At 47.6% G+C, this 20,972-nt stretch overlaps 1 protein-coding gene across 1 annotated transcript in view; it reads right to left on the bottom strand.

Moving 5' to 3' along the window:
* The window catches only part of LOC120844742 (nicotinamide N-methyltransferase), a 71,778-nt gene that overhangs the window by 26,663 nt on the left and 24,143 nt on the right, over nt 1-20,972 (bottom strand). The window contains exons 3-4 of the mRNA XM_040216672.3: nt 15,220-15,380; nt 5,867-6,074 (exon numbers count right to left, since the gene is read on the bottom strand). Of these exons, the coding sequence (XP_040072606.2) occupies nt 5,867-6,074; nt 15,220-15,380 (369 nt within the window). The remainder of the gene's footprint in view (nt 1-5,866; nt 6,075-15,219; nt 15,381-20,972) is intronic.

Here is a 20,972-nt window from a genome sequence, read left to right as displayed (position 1 = left end):
ACTAGACCATTTGTTTAAGTGGAGGCCAACTAAAACTTCAACGTTTCAAATTATGATTAGCCATCGAACCACCATATTCAAACCATTCAAAATAGGCACCCCGAAATACGACAGGCCATTCGACCATCAGGCTATAGAACATCAGACATCTCAAAATGCGTCACCTTCAGACCATCAGACCATCAAACCAGCAGACCATCTAACCCATCAGACCATCAGGACTTTTTTTGTGGTCTTTTCGATAGGGAAGAGCCCTGCAGTTCCAAATATATGAGAGTAATGACCGGTCAGAAGTGGCGAATACATCCACGAATTGTTTTAGTCATGAGTAACCCCGATGTATTTCTCCACGCCAGCTCATTGCTTAGTATAGCGGCTCTTTGACACCGTATATAAGAAAAGAAATATGCAGTGTCTTGGATTTGAATGCGAGTAAATTTATTTTACAAAGCCGTGAAAGCATCGCTAATGCGGTTTGTGCAGGTGAGTTATAGCTCTAATGGTAATTGTAACCATAACCAACTGTTTGATTTTTTCGGTACGACTGCCAGGGTTGGAGACCGGCTAAATTGTAAATATTTTTAGTATTACAGTCGAATGTCGTCAATTTAAATTCAAGGGGTTCAAAAATTTGTTTTAATAAAGCAATGTTTGAATTACCGGGAGTTTGCTCCTATACTGAGGCATAGGAGGGGACCTGCATGTTAGTTTTAATTATCCGCAAGTTTGAATTAAGAGAGTTTGAAATAACGAGATTCGAATATATATCCCAGGAGGAACAACTTACAAACAAAATGAGATGTGACGTGCTTTATTGATAGGGTAGTATGACGACGACAAAAGAAGCGGACGAAAGAAGATGACCACGAGAAGGACAAGCATATATTAAACCATATCATCCAAAGAAAGAAAAAAAAAAATACTGATCTTGCGGACCATGCTCGCCGCAACAACCTTTTATATTTTTCTTCCCTGAGGCGTCAAAGAAAAACCAAGCGCAACTCGAAAAAAAAAAAAAAAACAAAACAAAACAAAAAAACTTAGTAACGATATTATTTGTAGTCAAATGGGCGTCCCTGTGACTTCGGTGGACCGTATCCACCGATTAAGACAGAAAAAAAAAAGGGTAACCCCGCGCCCGGTAACCATGCTAATCTGTAACTCCAACGAAAAGACTGCGATTTTTAAACACTGTTCAAAACTTAAGGGATCAATTATTTCAATAAGTGATGATTACTCACGTGAGAGGTTTTTAAAACGCAAGAGGCCTTTGAGAAAGGGCAAGGGAGTGTAAACAAAACGGACCTAAGGGTAAGCTGGTAAAAAAGAATCTGTGGATTTATAATAAACGTTTTTACTGGGATGAAGATAAAAGTACTAGAATAAAAGTTAATACCAGACAAACTATGACTAATCTTGACTGACAGTTTGTCTCTCGCTCGACTCTCCTAAAAATTTCAAGCCCTAATGCAGGAAGTCAAGTAAATAAAACGGTAGACGTTGAGTACCTTTCCTTGTAAACAAACCACATATAGTTGCCATAACAAAAACATAGTTTCACGATGGCCTTCCTGATAGCGAGGTAACGTCCCCTAATTACAGTATCTTTCGGAAAGATGGGGGAGTTCACGGAGGAGAATTACGTTTTGCGTTAGTACAAATATTGATGCAATTCTATTAGAAAAGTCAGAGAATATTGAAGCAGTATGGCTTAACGTTAACTCGCTACTGGGGCCGATAATTATTGGCACGATGTACCTTCCCCCCCCGGAGCCGATCTTTCTTTTCTTAACAAGCTGTCCGATTGCGTCAACGATACTTCGAAACGTGGTTCATCCATTACTTTGACTGGGGATTTTAATCTCTCGCTCATTGATTGACCAAACATGCGCCTGCTGGCTTCCAATTGTCCGAACTCCTTCTTTGTACGAATCACCTCTCGGAAGAATTTTGTGCAATTAGTCAGTAGCCCAACCCGCATCCAAGGAAGTACGGATAACATTTTAGACTTAGTTTTCATTTCTCAGCGCCTCGTTAATAACGTTTTTTTTTGTAGCATGGCAGACGGAATATCCTATCACGAAGTCGTTGTTACCGAGTTTATCATTGTAACAATGACAACAAAAGAGAGCATAACCGCCAGGTGACGTGATTTTTCACGGGCAAATAATCAAAGTGTCCTTGACCTGCTCGAGGTTCGTTTCGACGAGTCTACTCAATTCAGTTCACTTCCTGACACTGATATCGATGCACTGTGCTCTATATTTAAGTCAACCGTGCAAGAATGCTTGCGCAGTTTTTTTCCTACGGTAGGAAAACACTCAAATACACACAACCGACAGATTAATCGAGATATTATTTGCCTAACGCAATACATTTCCCGAACTCGAAAATTAAGTGATAGGAGCAGTCTGCTTATTCTTGAGAAACTGAAGGCACATCTTCGGATGCAAGTGCGTGTTGCGAAGTTAATTTATTGTAACTCCATCCTTCACTACTTCCTAAAGTCTGGTCAATGAAAAGTTTGGAGGCACGTATCGCCTAAAGGTTCCCAAATAACCAAACCTCGTGCCGGAACCGAGATTATCTCCGACACTCTCAAAATGGCTACATTTTTTCTGTCGTTATTTTGACTCCGTCTTCACAGATGATAAAGGTTCCTGTGTCGCTGCTCCGGTAGTCATTGATTTTTGCATTCCTGATAGTGAAGGATCAATTGAAGGCGTACTTTTATTGCTGCCTTGATAATATAAGGTCACAAGACCCAGGTATGTTCCCAAAACATTTTTAAAACGATATGCTGAATGGTGTTCCAAGTGCTTTTTTTGTTTTATTTACGTGATTCTTCTCAGAGGCATATTTTCCCGGTCGGTGGAGGAATGCAAAGGTACTTCTCGCTTACAAATCTGGGGATACGTTATCATTAAACAACTACAGGCCCCTATCGCTACTGTTGACATGTGCAAAACCTTTAGAGCATACTGTGTTTGAGCATATGTCCTCTTCTCTTGAAACACAACTTTTTATTTTCGTGGCCAACATGGTTTCCGGCGCGGCCTCTAAACTACTACGCAATTGGTAGAAACGACACATGTCATTGGTAAGATACTGCACCGACAGTGGCAAGTTTAGGTCATCGTCATCGGTTGCTTGAAAGCGTTTGACCGGGTGTCGAAATCATAAATTTTTGTTAGAGCTTGCGCGCATCCTAAATAACCCCATGGTCACCGCTCGTTGTTTTTCGTTTCGCAGGGCGGAATTTCTTCTGATGCAGCAGATGTTTTGTCAGTGTCTCCGAGAACTCCGTCTTGGGACTACTTTTATTTTTCATCGTTATTAATGATGTTAAAATGTTTGTTGCCGTTGCGATGCGTTTTTATGCCGACGACTGCATCTTGTTTAGCAAAGTTAGAAATGTCAGCGATCAACGATTACTTAACCGCGATCCGGAAAGGCTATCTGAGTGGTGCACGACTTGGCAATTTCCGTTCGATGTGGGAAAGTGTGTGCCAATGACATTCTCTAGAAAACTTTGGCCGCTCACTTTCTCCTATCATATTAATAACAACCCTTTGCAAAGTGTCTCTACGTACAAATATTTAGGTGTGATCATTTCGGCTGATTTGAAGTCGAATGTACATGTTGACTCTGTTATTTGTAAAGCCCATGGCAAACTTTGGTACTTGAGGCGCAACCTAAAGCACTTTTCGTATAATATAAAACCCACTGTATACAAAACCCTCATTAGGCCTGTCTTTGAATATACCTTTGAGGTTTGGGGCCCTTATACGGTATTAAACATTGACAAATTAAAAAAAGCACAACGATTCGCGTTGCAATTCATATACAACCATTATAAACAAACCGATTTTGTTACGCCACTCTATGGGAAAGCTCAAATTGAGTTTTTATCTTCTCGGCGTCGCAAGGCGAGACTCAAATACTTATACTCCTTGCTAAGTTGTGATTTTAACATTGACACCTCAAGGTATTTGCTACGCGTAAACTGTATAACTGGACGCTCATTCCGGTCTTTTGTCATTGCAATTCTTACCAAGTTTATTTATTCCCATGAAGTATTGAGGGGTGCAATAACCTTACTCAAGAGCATGTTAATTCGACATCTGCTGAAATATTTTTAACTGTACTGTGTAGTATTTGAAAAATTTTGTTAAGAGTTCTGCAGTAACCAGATGGCGCCAGTCGCCATCACGTTCACCCTCTCCCCAGGATGCGCAGTTCCATGCATGTTGAACGTATTATATTAGTGCGGTGGGAATTCCCGACGGCGTCGGACGTCTCTCTCTCGTCGGCGTTGTCGCGCCGACCCCGGCCCTCGGCTACCTCCGTCTGTGCCATGTGAGACCCTCTTTCTTTCCGCAGGCCCGCGTGGGCTCTGCGCCTTCTTTGATTTTTACGAGTTTCTCAGGTGTTCTAATTACTACATTTTTGGCAAGGAATAACTACATACTGGAGAGTTGTTCATGAACGGTTCTTGCCTTCGCGTTCTTTGTTTACTGTTTTGTATTTTAGTGTTGCATATCTAAGCGTATTTTTGTTGAGTTTCTAACATACACTTTGTGTGTGTGTAAGTTCTTATGCATCAACTATCCTTTAACCACTCCTGCCACAACCTACAGAAGGAGGTTAGCAGTACGTATAAATAAATAAATAAATAAATAAAAATACTAACAATGTCTGCCCAAGTTCTAGCTTCGCCATGATTTGGCGCCGTTGCGCCTGTTTCATATCGCCACCGCCAGGGGAGTCACCTCCCCATACAATGAGGACGATGCTTATTCGTTGCGAATCGCTACTACAGCAACCTGCACCGCTGCTACAGCAACGTATCTGTTTTGAATACTTTCGAACGCTTATTTTAAAGTGGTTAAGTTAAAGTTTCAAAAAGTGAATATATGTGGTGGACGCTATGTATCCTCCGACAAGAATTACAGGCCAGACGAACGAGCTGGTAAACCCTTACAATGTTGACACATCGAAAACTGAAAGTTGTTATTGATAACTCCAAGGTCCAGGCGAAGAGCAGGAGGGGAAGAGGAATTGCAATGGTCAGGTTCATCTGGGCACAAAACTGCTACAAAGTGCACTAAGCAGGGTGGAAGGTGTTAGCTTTGCCAAGGCTCACGTCTCGTGTTTGACGTACTTTGCCTGTCATCAGTCACCCGTCACTACCTCGAGGGGCGCGCGAAAGAGAGAGCTGGGCACGTATGCCAATGAAGCAGTACCGAAAGAGGCCATGGAATGGTTCATGGGCTGATCCAGCTTTGACGTCAGGGAGGCCCGAACCAACTTGGGCTTTGAGTGAAGCCTCAATCAGCAGTATGCTGAGGCTTCACTCAAGCATACGTTCAAAAAGGCCTGTCAATTTAAAAAAGCCTGTCAACTTATTTTCCCTTGCAAAAAGGCGACTTCTGCCTACGCTTGCGTAGGAGGAGGAGGTAGAATTTGGGTCGAAGTTTTTTTCTCAAAATAAGCTTCGTTCTCTTTCACGATCCCGGGTGTCGGTTGGTGTTTTAGAAAATGACAGCCCCGCACCTTCTTTTTCGAGTCCGCCTAAGGCGCGGCAAAAAGCGGGGTAAAAAAACTAACTAATTTCCTAAGTGTGATCAACAGCTATCAAGCCAAGTAACCAAATTAGTATATAGAATGCGAGAATGTACGAGAGAGGCTGAATTACTTCCTTCACGTCGTTCACAATTGGTCTTGTATGGGGTAGCGACCGCCATTGTGGTGATAGCTGCAAACGGCGATTGGGCAGGCTTTATCAGTATAAAAGATACTATGAATAAACAAGCGATTCCTTAAGGTACATGACTCAGGTATTAATTTCTAGGCTCTTACTTACCTATAGCCTTCCAAGTCAGCTATCTCCTCGGCACGCGTGGTCCAGTCGATGGCATCTTCATCCTTGTTGAGCCACTTCTCAAGTTCGAGCCTGTTGGCTTCTACTATGTCGCTCAGAACGATGTGCTTGAATCGACTGGAGGCCACGAGCGAGCACCAAACCGAAGGACCGCTGCCCACTTCCAAGAGAGTATCGCCTTGAACCAGATCTATGGAAAGCAGACTAGAGTTTGATATTGACCCAGCTTTATTTACACAAATTCCGCTCTAGCATTCGCATCCTATTGTTTAAAAAATCGCCACGATTCACAAACGTATCGTGTTTTGTACCCACAATTGGCTCAGTTTGTGATTACGTCACTACATGGCACTGCGCTCCAAACAAACCGTTGCTAGAGCCGCTGCGAATATCTATCACAGCACACCACCAAATATTCGTTGACACCGAAATTCATGCGACAAACGAGCGGTGAACGCCACCAAAGCCAAAGCATAATGCCAAGGCGTCAGTTGTGTGAGCGTCTTCATCTGCACACAAATGACGCACTTACAAACGCTAAGAAGGAGAGTGCACTACCGCCGCACAGCATTCGCAAATAGGGCGTTCACAACATACGTTTGTATGGTTTGGACGTGGTTCCAACTTCAAAGATAGTCAGAAATCAGAGCCATTTCTTTGACAATATTGCTCGTGCCGCGCGCCGGCCGTTGGCCCCTGCTGGTAGTGGAGGACGATGGGTGAACAAAATCAAGCTCACATGGATCGGCGGCGCTGAGCCCCAGGCCCGAGTAAGACTTGTACAAAATATAAGAAAAGTATTTAAGTCAAGTTACTGAATGCCAGGAGAAAAAGTTACTGATTAGAGAACTAAATACCTACATATAAAAAGCATTTGAGTAGAGTACTATATAGTCATAAAACTAGCTCGTTAATTGTCGGATACTCTCAAGTGTCCAGAGCTGAATCTAGGTCACCCTGAGACTTCTGAAAAAAAGGCGGAACTAGATTACAAGTAACTTGAAGTAAGTACGAGCTACGCGCGAAAAGTTTCTCAGGTACAGTACTGAGTACTGACTTCTGAAGGTTTTTTAAAAACAACAAGTTACTCCCAAATGTATCTAAGATACAGTAACTTGAGTAGAGTATTTACGTTACGTACAAGTCTGGCACGAGCCCATCCCAAGCAGCAGACTTGCATGCGTAGCTGCGGGCATGCAACTTTAATTTTTCCGGAAAAAGTCTGCGCAATCAATGAGGAAAAGACTACAAATAAATCACGGGTAAATGCCCCGGTATCTTTAGAAAAATCAAGCAGCCAATCCTTATGCACCCATTATATTAGTTGCGCCGTACACAATTTGATGTCACATTCTGCTCCCCCCCTCCCCCCCAACTTACTCAACAGCGTTCAAGATAATATTGCCATGGAGTAAGGTAAAAAGGCGATAAATAATGAACTGAAAAGAAAGGTTTCATCGGCGCACTTGTGCCAAACCAAATAAAGAATAAGCGTCGAAACAGCACAAAAGCGGGCGGAGATTTGGCAGCATAATAGGAAGCGAGATGGAGACTGACTCGACAAGGTCACGGGCAGCTCCATATCTAGTGTGCGTCGGACTCGCAAAAAGTCGGCCGAGAAGGTTCGAGCAACGAGCGTTTGGGGGGAAAATGAACGGGAACTTTCGAGAACAAGAAAGTAGGTCGAAGTAATAAAAGTTACACCCCGAGTAAAAAAAAATTCACAGGGTCTTTTATGATATCCCTAAGACGACTTCCAGTCGAAAGCCCAAGCGCCGATCTCGGTGATAGCGAACCTCCGGAGACAGCGTGCTCTCTGACGACGCACTTTTGGCGCCGTTAATCTCACGTCATGTCGCACGCCCGCCCTTCACCGCTGCCCGATCTAGAGCACTATATAGCTCCTTCGGAGCAGAGTACCGCAATCTAGAACGCCATCTCTCGGCGACTTGCGGCGAACTCCTGGAGGTTCCAACTCCGGTCAGAAATGCATGGGGAACGTGGGAAAATCGCTGTTTCTTCAATGTTGTGGGGATGTACGGAACGACAATATTTTTTGACATAATAATAAAACATTTTACAATAATTTACGCTAAGTTCTGTGCCACGTAAGGACGTAATATAAAAAAAAATGCCTAAGCGGCATCATGCAGCAGACGACGCGGCGACGTCACACCGCTCACGCGACCCGCTCCGGCCAACCCCTAAAAAGCCCATCTCCGCTGCGCAAAACAATCGTCTGCTTCAAACGCCATTGCCTTGGAAATTGGCTTCTCACAAATTTTACATGCATCCAATGTTATTAAAACTTTGATAAAGTGTTTAGTGCTGTACCAACTTCACGACATATTAGTTTCAAAAAGTGTGAGCATGCCGTTTATTTTTTAATCAGCCGTGTTGAGTCGATCTCCATGTATTCTCCCATAGGGCGGGCCGCCTGCTGGAAGCCTGAGTACCACGTGACTCGCGCCGAGCTGCTCAGTCGGCCATCTTGTCGGCGAAACACGCGGATCAAAGGATTGCGCAACTCTACTCGGTAGGAGCTATATAGTGCTCTATACTTCGTTTCTGCTTTGGTCCAAGCGCAGCCGATGTTATGAGCCGAAGGGCCAATCAAATACCGAAGGAGGCACAGCGTGATGGCGTGCACTCCGCAGTCGATAGGACCAACCGGTATTCGCAGTATCTCTGTGCGTGCGTGATCCTCCGCCGACTAGTCTTATCAAGCGCAGAGAGCACGCCATGACGTTGCGCTTTTTGCGTTGTTTCATTGGCCCTTCGACTCATAACATTGGTCGCGCTCGGACCAAAGGTGAAACGAAGTATAGCCCGATCGAGAGTTTCCTCCTCTCCCGCTGGGATTGCGCCGTGCGCGCGCATCCGCGGATTGGGGGACAAGTAACGCCATCTCCTGGGCGAGTGGCGAACCGTGGATTTTGATACCTTTCGTGTCGGCGACGTGTTTTCGTACCTTTCGTGTTGCCGACGTCTTTTCGTACTTTTCGTGTCGCCGACGTGTTTTCTCTCAAGGACTTTGACGGTCAACTAAACGATGAGACATATAGGGCTTTCGCTTTAAAAACGCGAATCTCCTAGATTACCGTGACCAAGCACTGCTCGGCCCCGTGTGCGGCATTATCCCCCCTCTAGAAGCGAATCTTCACGATGCAACTTGTAAAGAAAACGAAAGGGGCTAAAAATGAAAAATACAATGAGAAGAAATAAACATGCAGCGTCACAGTCCTAACCCGCGTAGAACGGCTTGTGTGGAACTACGTGGAGCACTTCGGGTCGTGGCTGGTGACATCCTGAAAACCGTGTTCCGTCGGGAAGCAACTCGTAGGTCAAGTCCCCAGGGATGACCTTGTGGGGTCCAAAGTAGCGTTTTAACAATTTCTCACTGAGGCTGCGGCGGAGAATGGGCGTCCACACCCCCATTCAGTCTCCGGACTGGGACTCCACGTCGCGGCGACGAAGGTTGTACCGGTCAACGTCGACACGTTGTTGGTCTTTCATGCGAAGGCAGGCTAGCTGGCGTACCTCTTCTGCACATTGGGTGCCCAGCTGGGAATCGTCGGTGCCGTGTCTGTCGGGTAGTGGGGCAGCATGGCGTCGAGCATCGTCGTCACCTTTCTGCCGTGCACCAGCTGAGAAGGTGTAATCCCACTGGCTTCTTCAACCACCGCGTTGTACGCAAAAGTGACATAGGGCAACGCCTCATCCCAGGTCGTGTGTTCCATGTTCGCGTGCACCGAGATCATGTCGACAATGTTCTTGTTTAGTCGCTCTGTCAGCCTGTTGGTCTCCGGGTGGTATGTCGTGTTTCGACGGTGATCAGTGTGGCTCAGGCGGAGTATCTCTTGTGTCAGCTGCGCCAAGGACGAGCAGCCTCCGTCCGTAATGAGGACTTGAGGAGCGCCGTGTTGGAGGACGATAGACTCAACGAAGAACTTGGCTACTTCCACAGCAGTTCCCGACGGGAGTGCTTTTGTGTCGGCGTACCGGGTGGCATTATCAGTTGCCGCGATTATCCAACGGTTTCCCTGCTTCGACAGCGGGAAAGGTCCAAGTAGATCCATGCCAACCTGCTGGAACGGCGCGGTCGGGGGCGTGATGGGCTGGAGGAGGCCCGCCGGATTCGTCGGCGGTTTCTTCTGTCGTTGGCACTCCTTGCACGATCGCGTGTTGAAGTGAACAGTCTTCGGGGGCTTGAGCGAGTAGTACTTCTGTCGTATCCTTGCGAGAGTCCCGCGGTAGCCAAGGTGACCGGATGTAGGGTCGTCGTTGCAGGCTTGAAATATCTCTTCTCGAAGACTACTAGGAATTACCAGGAGCCACGTCCAGTTGCTGTCCCTGAAGTTCTTTTTGTAGACACGGCGAATCTTGACAGGACACGTGAAAAGGCTCCGGGAATCGTACCCCCTCGTGCCTTCAAGTGGGCGATCAGTGCGCGCAACTCAGGATCGTCCCGATGGAGCGCTGCCAAACCGTTAACGCTCACTGTCCCAGAAAGGGATTGTCGTCGTCGTCGTCTGTGGCACAGCCGGTAGCTGACTCGACGGGGGCTCTGGACAGGCAGACGGCGTCGCTGTGTTTTCGGCCTGATTTGCAGACCACGGTCATGTCTTACTCTTGCAGTCGTAGGCTGCATAGAGCGAGGCGTCCCGATGGGTCCTTCAGGCTCGCTAACCAGCATAGCGAATGGTGGTCGGTGATCACTCCAAAAGGGATTCCGTATAAGTATGGGACGAATTTCGTTATAGTCCGAACGACGGCAAGGCATTCCCTCTGGGTCGTCGAGCAATTTCGTTCCGCGTTCGACAACGTCCCACTGACGTAGGCGATTACGCGCTATGTACCCTCTTGTTGTTAGACTAGAATCGCTCCGAGTCCTGTATTGCTGGCGTCCGTGTGAACTTCTGTTTCGACTTACTGGTCGAAGTGGCCAAGAACCGGCGGTGACTGGAGTCGTCGCTTCAGCTCATCGAATGCCTGCTGCTGTTCTTCTCCGCATTCGAAGTTCACGACGTCTTTCGTGAGGTGCGCTAGCGGCGCAGAAAGCTTGGCGAAATCCCGAACGGACCGCGTGTAGTACGCGTAAAGTCCTAGGAATCTTCAGACGGCCTTCTTGCCGGTGGGCGATGGAAATGCCGGTACGGCGCGAGTCGTCTCAGTGTCACTGCGAACACCTTCGTTGCTCACAACGTTGCCTAAAAACTTCAGTTCGTCGTAGGCGAACCGGCACTTCGTGGGCTTGAGGGCGAGTCGGGCGGTCCTGATTGTTTGAAAAAAAAAAAACCCGAAGGCGTCGCAGGTGCTCGTGGAAGTTGAGGGAGAATACCACGATGTCGTCGAGGTAAACGAAACAGCTCTGCCACTTGAGGCCTGCATGTACGGTGTCCATGGCACAATGGAACGTTGCTGGCGCCGTGCACAGTCCGACGCACATCACCTTGAACTCGTACGGTCCATCGAGCATGACGAAGGCACTCTTATCTCGGTCCCCGCAGGGGGCACCTTTGAAAGCACGTGTTTGGTGAGTGGCGTCACCACGGACCCCGAGCCATGCGGGTTCGCCCGCCCACGTCTGGCTGTGCGTGGCTTTCCCGCGTCCGTTAAAAAGGGCATCCTGGTAGTTATTGAGCTGAGCCCGGGCTAGGTCTGGACCCTTCAAGGCCCCCCGGGTGAGGCATTGCACCACTTCGGCCCCCACTTCTCGTAGACGGGAGTCCTGGTAAGGCCCGCCCAGGATGATTCAGTCTAATCGCCTTTTCTTCTATCCCCTCCAATTTTTCACTTTTACCTTCTCTGTTTCTTTTACTTCTCTCTCATTTTTCTTACTCCCTTTTCACCCCTCTTTGGCGGCATGGGCTAACCATGGGTGTCGATGGACCTCTGTCTTGACCCACACTTGTGTATAGTTTCCCGGCAGCACTGTTAGAGTAACGTCTTCAGCCAAGCACTTCTTGTCATGGTGCGTTACCTAACCCCTTGTTGGCCTCGGTGGTGGGCGGTGCACCGCGGATTCTGAACACTCTTTGCCTTCCTATGGCGTCCCTCTCTTCCAAACCCCGTTTGGGGCAAGCCGTGAAAAGGCGCTGCCCTGAACACAAGACTATTGAAAAAGAACCTGAAGTAGAAAACTCCACGAAGTTTTTTGTTGTTTATTCTCTCGATGAACAGAAACCTGTGTCAAAGCAATCGCCATTTGTCGTAGCCAAAGTACTTGAACACCTTGTAGGGTTTTCCTACAACGCTAAAAACTCCACTCAGGAGACCTCCTAGTTGAGATAAATGACAAAAACCAAAGTGAAGCGCTGCTCAAGCTGAACACCATACTTGATGTGAAAGTGTCGGTGAGCCCTCATCGCACACTTAACATCATCCGTGGAGTCCTCTCTGAGGACGACTTCTTGCACACTAGTGAGTAAGAACTCCTCGAGGGACTCCAAGGTGCCGGCGTTGTCGCCTTAAAACGAATTATGTTCAGGAAAGATGGTGAAGAAATCTCTTCAAAACACGTCATCCTTACGTTTGAGAGGCATACACTACAACAAACAATCAAGGCTGGATACCTCAACTGCCACATCCGCCCTTATGTCCCCAACGTTTTGGTGACGGAACACGCAGCTCTAGAAGGAAGGAGACTTGTGCAAAGTGTGGCAGTCAGGATCACATCTCTGACAATTGCGAGAATGTGGCCCACTGCTCTAATTGCAGTGGACCACACCCTACTTACTATCGTGGCTGTCCCATATGGAAGCAAGAAAAAGAAATCATTGCCATTAAAGCCAAAGAAAATCTCAGCTATAGCGAAGCAAAGAAAAGGTATTCGTTTATTTCGAAGGGATCATACGCCGACGTGGCGCGCAGGGGTCTTGCGCTACACTCGGTTTTGAGGGCTACCCAGGTCTCACCTGGGGTTCTGGAGGCAGCTTTCAAGGCCCCAGACCCCCAGCTGGGGCAGCAGTGCCCCCTCGTCCTGGAGGGAGTGCACAGGCTGCTTCGCTGGTTCTAGACAGGCCGGCAACTGCCGTACCGGTCCGCACGTCGCGGTCCTCCTCTGGGGGGAAAGGGCAAAACTCCCGCCCAACCTCCTTAGAGAGAGCCTCTTCTTCCAAAGAGCGGCACAACCCTCGTGCCGCTCCCCCGGTACCCAAAGGGCTGGAGCGGGCACAGTTGAAAGACACTCTGCCCAGCACCTCCGCTGCGTCTTCGGATGGTCGTGGCCGGGGCATGCCGCCCCGTGCAATGAACCAGCCAAAACCTTTAGGTAAAGGCTCGTCTCCAGAAGTGGAGGTTATGGATGATGCCTTTGAGTCTCCCACTCTTGCATCCGACGAAGATGACATGGAGTGGCAGACCTCTAAGCTTAAAGCGAAAAAGCCAGTGTTTCCTCCCAAATAATCATTCTTTTAATATTTTCAATTTTCTCATTGCCTCTCTGATTTTAATTTTACATTTCACATTTTTAGATAAATGAAGAATTTACATTTTATGCAGCGGAACTGTCGTGGTGTTTGGTCTAATATTGATTATATTAATTATTTTATGAATGATCTCCGGCCTATTGCCCTCGCTTTACAAGAAACTCATCTCCAAGTTCGTCATACACAGATTTTAAGGCGTCATCAAGTTTTTCGTAAAGATCGTTTTAATTCCACTTCCGGTGCGTGGCAGTGATTGTGCCTGTTCCGAGGTCCCACTCTGCACCCCACTGAAAGCCTTAGCGGTACGTCTTCTTTTAGACCGCCTTATAACGGTTGTTTTTATTTATTTGCCTCCGAATGTTCCCCTGTATCTCTTTGAGCTCCAGGGACTCGTGGGACAACTCCCTCGACCCTTTTTTAATTTTAGGTGATTTTAATGCCCATCATCCTATGTGGGGCAGTACTAGTCTCGATTCTCGAGGCAGAGTTATTGAGCGGTTTTTGCTATCATCTCAAATATCTCTTTTGAAGAGGAGGGAGCCTACATTCTTTAGTTCAGCTCACAATTCATTTACAGCTATTGATTTATTTATTACATCACATTTATTACTGCCTTGTTTTTCTTGGCGGGTTCTTAATAACCCTTTTGGGAGTGACCACTTTCCTATTACTTTGGAGAGCGACATTTTTCTTCCCACTCTGTTAAAACGAATGCCTCGGTAGAAGTTAGACAAAACCGATTGGTCTCTTTTTAAGTTAAGCTCCACGCTGGATGCATCCTTGTTTTCCTCCATGACTGCGCATGAAGCCACATTGTATGTGACAGAGCAGATAATTAACGCCGCTCAGCAGTCAATCCCCCAAACTACCGGTAATCTGCCTCGTAAGTGCAAACCTTGGTGGAATAAGGAGTGTGCCATGACGCGCACGGAGCAAAATAAGACATGGGGCAAGTTCAGGCGGTATCCCACCTCAAGAAACCTGGTTGAGTTTAAAAAACGAAAAGCTAAAGCCCGGTGGACCCGTAAGCGAGAGAAACGGAAAACCTGGATTAAATATACGTCGTCTTTGAGCAGCTCTGTAACTGCTAAGGAGGTCTGGGATAGATTCAAGAAAATCAAAGGGGATTACAAGGGGTTCACGATTCCCGTTTCCAACCCTCCATGTGCATCACTAAAAGATACGACCAACGTTCTTGAGAAGCACTTCTATTCAGTGTCCAGCTCCTCTAGTTATTCAGATCCCTTCAAGTTGTTTAAACGACATGCAGCGCAACATAATATAGTTACTACGGGATCAAACGTTGCATCTTATAATCAGCCCTTCACACAGCACGAGCTGAAGAGTGCCCTAGGTATAAAAAGAGGAAGCGAGAGCGACACAGACTCGACAAGGTTACGGGCAGCTCCTTATCTGGTGTGCGTGGGCATCGCAAATATTCGGCCCAGATGGTTCGAACATTGAGCGTTCGAAGTGAGAATCAGCAGGCGCTTTCGAGAACAAGGAACTATGACGAGTTGATAAAAGTTACGCCCCGAGTACGAGTAAATGCGATTCTTCTAGAATTCCGTGACCGAGCGCTGCTTGCTTGGCCCTGCACGCAGCAATAATCTATAGCTTGTTCAACTTATGAATGATGCTTAGATTAAACAGAGCCATGAAGGATTAAAAAAAAATTGTCGTAACTACCGCGCCGGTGACGACAGCACGCTCGCTGTTCACCGACATGACGTCGCCTTGCAGAGCACACTACCTTGGGGCATAAACGTGCCTTATATCACGACGACAAATTGCGGATGCATTTACCAAACTTAGCCAGCAAACCAAGGTGCTCCTCGATCGGTAATTTTAGGAGGCAGAACTCTGAAACACAAACAAACATTGCGAATGCTAAACATTATTTACCTGAGTGAAATATGCCTCGTAGTCGTCGTCCTGCAAGAGCAGCACCTTCCGGAGGATAGTGCGCATACATTTCCATATAATCCTGTACCAGAAAGTTTTTCTTGTATGAGTCCCTCAGAGCCTGGGATGCCATGCTTCCCAAGGTGTCCGAACTGTAACTGCTGAAAGGGTACAATTACAAAGTTTAAGCCTATCTTTCTTGACTTCATAGCGATGTTGCAATGTTTAGGTATTTAAAAGTAACTTTTTTTCTTGTGTAGAGCGATTCACGCTTAGTGGTTTGAGTCCATTTCACGTTATCCCAACATCTACTTTTCGCTCTGTATACACTTTTTGAGGAACAAATACTTTAAACGACCGGGTAAAATTGGTGTGTTTATGTTTATACAGCCGGAAGTTAGTCTGCCGTAGTGGGAGTCTGGTGTCTCAGATGTAGGTGAACAATTTAGCCAGTGCGGTACAGCCTCTACCCTGGGGTCGTTAACCTGCACCACGCGGTGGTGATACACGACCGCACGCCGATACGTCACTCATCCAGATCGAAACTGGCAGGAGAGGGGATTGAAAGCCACTGGGTAGGCCATTAGGGAAGGTCGCTTCCATTGCAACAAGTAGTGCTTTATTTTTTGTTTTAGTTAGTGTACACATACCTAGATGACGTCACCGCCCCATCACTGGTAAAGCCCCTGTATTTTCTTCTCTCTTCTCCAAATGACCCTCCTTACCCCATCTCTAACTTCCAGTTTGCGACAGAGGTGCCCTCTAGAGGTTCCCAAGCGTCTCGACGTCTCGATCAGCTGAAGCGACGCGATGCGGGTCATGTGGACGTTTCTCGTCATATGAGTGTGGCAATGACCTCATTTAGAGCCCGGGTTCGCAGCCGGCCGCCCTGAAGCCGCTCTATATCTGTTTGCCCAACCGTGGATCCCAAAAGTGATTTGTATAATCGTCCCAGTCGTCCCTACCGAGTTTTATTACCGGTCAGTGTACCTGTCTGCCCCTTCTGCTTACATGAATGGCAGATCGTTTTACAGCGCAGCCTGAGGCGCCCCTTTCCGCCTTGAGCGCCGTCGGCGTCGCCGTCACTGTCGCCGTCGGCGTAACCGCGCGGTGCATTATGGGTAAATTTTCCCGCTAAATTTAGCTGAAAAAATTCCCCGCTAAATTTATCGGAGAAATCGCCCCCGCTAAATTTAGCGGAAAATTTTTCCCGCCAAATTTAGTTTTCCGCTAAATTTAGAGAAAAAAATTCCCTGCCAAAATGAGCGGAAAAATTTACCCGCTAAACTTAGCACAAAAATGTGCCCGCTATATTTAGCGGAAAATTTCCCCGCTAAATTTAGCGAAACATTTCCTTGCCAAATTTAGCACTCGTGCCTGTCGCACTGGCTTCGCTCGCATTGTTGGATCGGAGTATATAGTACATCCACGTTGCGTTGCGTTGCAAGCTTATGAACTTTGTGCGAAACAAAGCATGGTACGCGAGCGCGTACGCCACACTTGACGAGCGAGGTACTCCACAACGCCGATGCACCGAGCAGGAGCAGGCCCTCACCTCCGCACGCACAAGTGGCAGCGACACCGATGCTCCAAGGGCAAGCAGGAGCAGGCTGTTTTGAACGACGCTTCTTCCATAGCACGGGCCTCCGTGCATGCCAAGTCACCAGTGTTGCGATCGCAATTACAATGCTCGCGCTTACGGTGGAATGGAGTCTATACCTCATTCTAAACAGCTCTATCTTTGCATTCTGGTGAGCTTCATACAGAGCCCCTACAACGCATAACTTTGCGGCTCCCGTCGGGTTGAAATCTTCTCGACCGAATCAGTGAGGCAAGATCTTCCTCCGAGGTTCATTTTTCGTTCCAGAGGGAACACTGAAACGTTCTCCGGCTAACCTTTCCAGAGGCGCGGCAGCCAGTTATACCCCTGTCAGACGGGCTAGTTTAGTGTCACTACAAGCGAGTGCACTTCGCCCTTAGTGTCATTTCTGTGGTGTGCCACACGGCTCCTTCCTGAGGAACGCACTTCGCTTGGAGTGAGTTTGACGAACTCAGTTCGCTCGATCGTGCGCGTGGAATCAGTAGGAGTGTTTCAACAGTAAAACATAAACACAGAAACCAAAAGCGTGGCGTAAGTTTTATTTTATAAAGAAAAAGAAATTCGTGAAAGCGACGACATGTAAAAGAATGGCATTGCGAAAACAAAATAGTGGGGTGGACTTGGAGTTTAGGCTGATCTGAATCAAGACTAAGCGGAGCGCTGAATTGATAAAAGACGACGACAAAGTCAGTCATTCATGGCCATCTTGGTTCGCAGCGAATGATAGAGCCTACTTTTGTTTCAGCATGTAACTATTCGAGACAACACGATATGATTATGATCTGATTAGGCAGTGTCAGGGCCTCCTCGTAGACTTCCGTGGAACGAAGCGGAACGCCAAAGTTGGATATGCTTCGTTCTTTATCTTGGCTTGCGATGATCGATCAGAATCATCCAATTTGCATAAAAATCGTTCATTATTGTAACGTTGTTTTAGAGCACAGCTCCTAGGCACCTGTTTCAGGGTTGAGCGGCGTCGGCGTAACCGCGCGTTGCATTAAGGGCTATTTCCCAAAATGACGTCACACGTGACGTCACGCGTGTCGCCACGTGTGACGTCACGAGGGTAAAATTTTCCCGCTAAAATATGCGGTAAAAGCTTTTGCTAAGTTTGCCAGAAATTTTTTTTGCTAAATTTAGAGGGAAAAGTTTACCCGCGTGACGTCACGTGACGTCACAATTAAAATTTCAGATGTCCTGTCCTCTAAAATTTTCCCGCTAAATTTTGCGGTATAAGTTTTTGCTAAGTTTGGCTGAAAAATTTTCCACTAAATTTAGAGGAAAAATTTCACCCATGTGACGTCACGTGACGTCACACTTAAAATTTCAGATGGCGTGTCATGTGATGTCATACGTCAATTCAGCGGAAAAATTTCCCGACTAAATTTAGCTGGAAATTTAGCTAAACGTTTACGCTAAGTGGGATGGGAACAGGAGAGGAGGATGGGAGGGTACGGAGGGGGAGCAGCTGGCATACCCTCCCCTTCGGTCCAGGGGCGGATGCAGGAATTTCCTGAGGGGGGGGTCAGGTGTTGGTCAGCGTACCATATGTTTAGGAACCTCCTCCCCCTCTTCCTCGTTTCACGCCCTAAATTTTGCAGATGAAGAAATAAAAGAGTGGGGTCAGGACATCCGGACCTCCCCGCCCCCCCCCCCCCCCCCCCTCTAAATCCGCCCCCGTTCGTACCCTTCCTCCCTCCTCCTCAAGGGCTTCACTCCAATTCGGCATTTCAGAGAATTGTAAACGTCAATTTTTTTAAAGTGTCTTTATTAAGGGGTATCGAAGCCGAGTGGGCTAGCGCCCACCTGATCGGAGTACGTGGAGAGGAAGCTCGCGCTGGAGAAGGAGAACCAGTGATTCTGAGCTCAATCGCCAGCCCTGCCCGAAGAACACACTTCCAATGAAGTGAGTTCGGGGAGCACACTACGCTCGCTCCGGAAGACCGAGTGTGTAATCTCGATAGCAGTGTTCAATGAGTTAAAATAACAGAAGAAATTAACGCTGCGTAAAATTAGTGTTATTTTGATAGGACTAATGCTAGATGCGCACTTGTTTTCTGTTGGCAGGAAAGTAGTTCCATCGTAAACCGGAGACACGGAAAAATAAAAAAACGGACAAAACAACAAGTCTCACAAGAGACTTGTTGTTGTTTTGTCCGTTTTTTTATTTTTCCGTGTCTCCGGTTTACGATGGAAGTTCTTCACCAGCTCGCCTGTGCTTTTACCCTTTCTAGGAAAGTAGTGCATTGTAGAAAAATAAGCGGCTAATCTAGTTTCCAGCCTTGGCCCTTTTGCTACGGCCGACGAAGGCCAGGAGGCACCTGCACGACTCCACCAGGAATCTGAAGGTGGCAGGAGAGACGAGAAAGGCTTTCTTGAAGTAGAACTCGCCCAAATGGGGCAAGGTGTCTTCGAACCACCGTTCGTTCCTCTGGAAAGTCCACCGTTGTCGACTGATCACGGGTAGGTGGTCGGTCATGAGAGTGGCTATGGTGAAAGCATTGGCCTGCAGCTGCTGATCGATGTTACTTGGAATTCTTGCCTGTGCGTCGGCATCCAGGTCCAGCTGCCTCTTATCTGAAAGGCGTCGGGCTCTCACAGAGAACAGTGCCCCAAACATGCGCTTCCACTGTCCAACATCGCGGATATTGCCCTCCGGCTCGTCCTTCACACACTCCATGATGTTTCATTGTGGCGAGTGGCGAGTGGGCTTGCGCACACCAGCTCGGAGCACGTGGAGCGAAGGCTCGCGCTGCAGAACCCAGGAATCCTGGGTTCAATCTCTACTTCTGCTCGTTTCGATCTGTACTCCGTTTCACCTTATGTTGTACCGCAGACAAGGCTAGATGCGCGAGCTCATAGCGTTGGGAGCTACTCTTAACGCACGAGAGCTTGTGCCGCCTTGATATGCACTAGAGCAAAGAGCTCGCGCTTGTAGCCTTTTCTGCGGTACATCATAAGATGAAACAGAGCATCGTACCGGCGTGCGGACGTGTATCACTGGCTTGTAATGGCTGATCGTAATGATGAAATTGGATTTAAATTTGGATTAAAACTCGTGACTTAGCGCAACAATGTGTGGTAACGTGTTTCTAATAAGACGACGAAGTTATTTATGAAAAAATGCGTATGCACTGTAATATGTCGCGTGCCCATTACTTACCCATCGTTATTGCCATCATTTTGGAGTGGCACTAAGTTTTCCCGTGTAGCACCAACACACTTGGAGTGTGTTTCGACGGGTTGAAGTGCACTCGCTTGTAGTGACACTAAACTAGCCCGTCTGACAGGGGTATTAGTGTCGGCGTAGCAACATCTGGGGAAACTTATGGCTACCGGAAGTCCAAAACCGAAAGCAGGACGTAACGTGACGACTGGTCAATAGTGTGCGCTGCGGCTTGTACGAAGAATGGCGCCACTTTTACCAGGATAGAGGGGCTTCAATCACTGGCACCCCTCGCACCAGGGCGTGAGACCATGCCTTATGTTTTGTTTAAACATTTTGGATCTAATTTTTTACCTGTATGGACGTGTCCTTTCTTCTCGACGTTGGCGCGATAGGCCTGCGCCTCGCCTTGTACCGCCGTCTTCGAATGTCAGGTCTTCTTTCCTTCCCGTAGGCCCGCGTGGGCCTTGCGATCTTCTTGCGTTTTTTTAGAGCGCAGCTCTTAGGGGCCCGTTCCCGGCTTGAGCGGCGTCGCCGTCGGCGTCGGCGTAACCGCAATTCTCGTAACCCTCGTGAGGGTTACGAGGGTTACGAGGGTTAATCTCATGAGGGTTACCCTCACGAGGATCACGAGGGCCACGAGGGTTACTTACCCTCGTAACCCTCACGAGTGTTACGAGGGTTAGTTACCCTCAAAAGGGTTACCTTCACGAGGGTTACCCTCACGAGGGTTGCTTACCCTTGTAACCCTCACGAGGGTTACGAGGGTTAGTAACCCTCGTGAGGGTAACCCTCGTGAAGGTAACCCTTTTGAGGGTTACGAGGGTTAGTAACCCTCGTGAGGGTAACCTTCACGAGGGTTACCCTCACGAGGGTCACGAGGGTTATGAGAGTTACCCTCACGAGGGTTACTCACCCTCGTAACCCTCACGAGGGTTACGAGGGTTAGTTACCCTCACGAGGGTCACGAGGGTTATGAGAGTTACC

This window comes from Ixodes scapularis, unplaced genomic scaffold, assembly GCF_016920785.2.
Source record: "Ixodes scapularis isolate PalLabHiFi unplaced genomic scaffold, ASM1692078v2 PGA_scaffold4__175_contigs__length_147842914, whole genome shotgun sequence".
Classification (NCBI taxonomy): Eukaryota; Metazoa; Arthropoda; class Arachnida; order Ixodida; family Ixodidae; genus Ixodes; species Ixodes scapularis.
The sequence above is the reverse complement of the archived record's forward strand: the minus strand, read 5'-3'. Positions and strand labels throughout refer to the sequence as shown.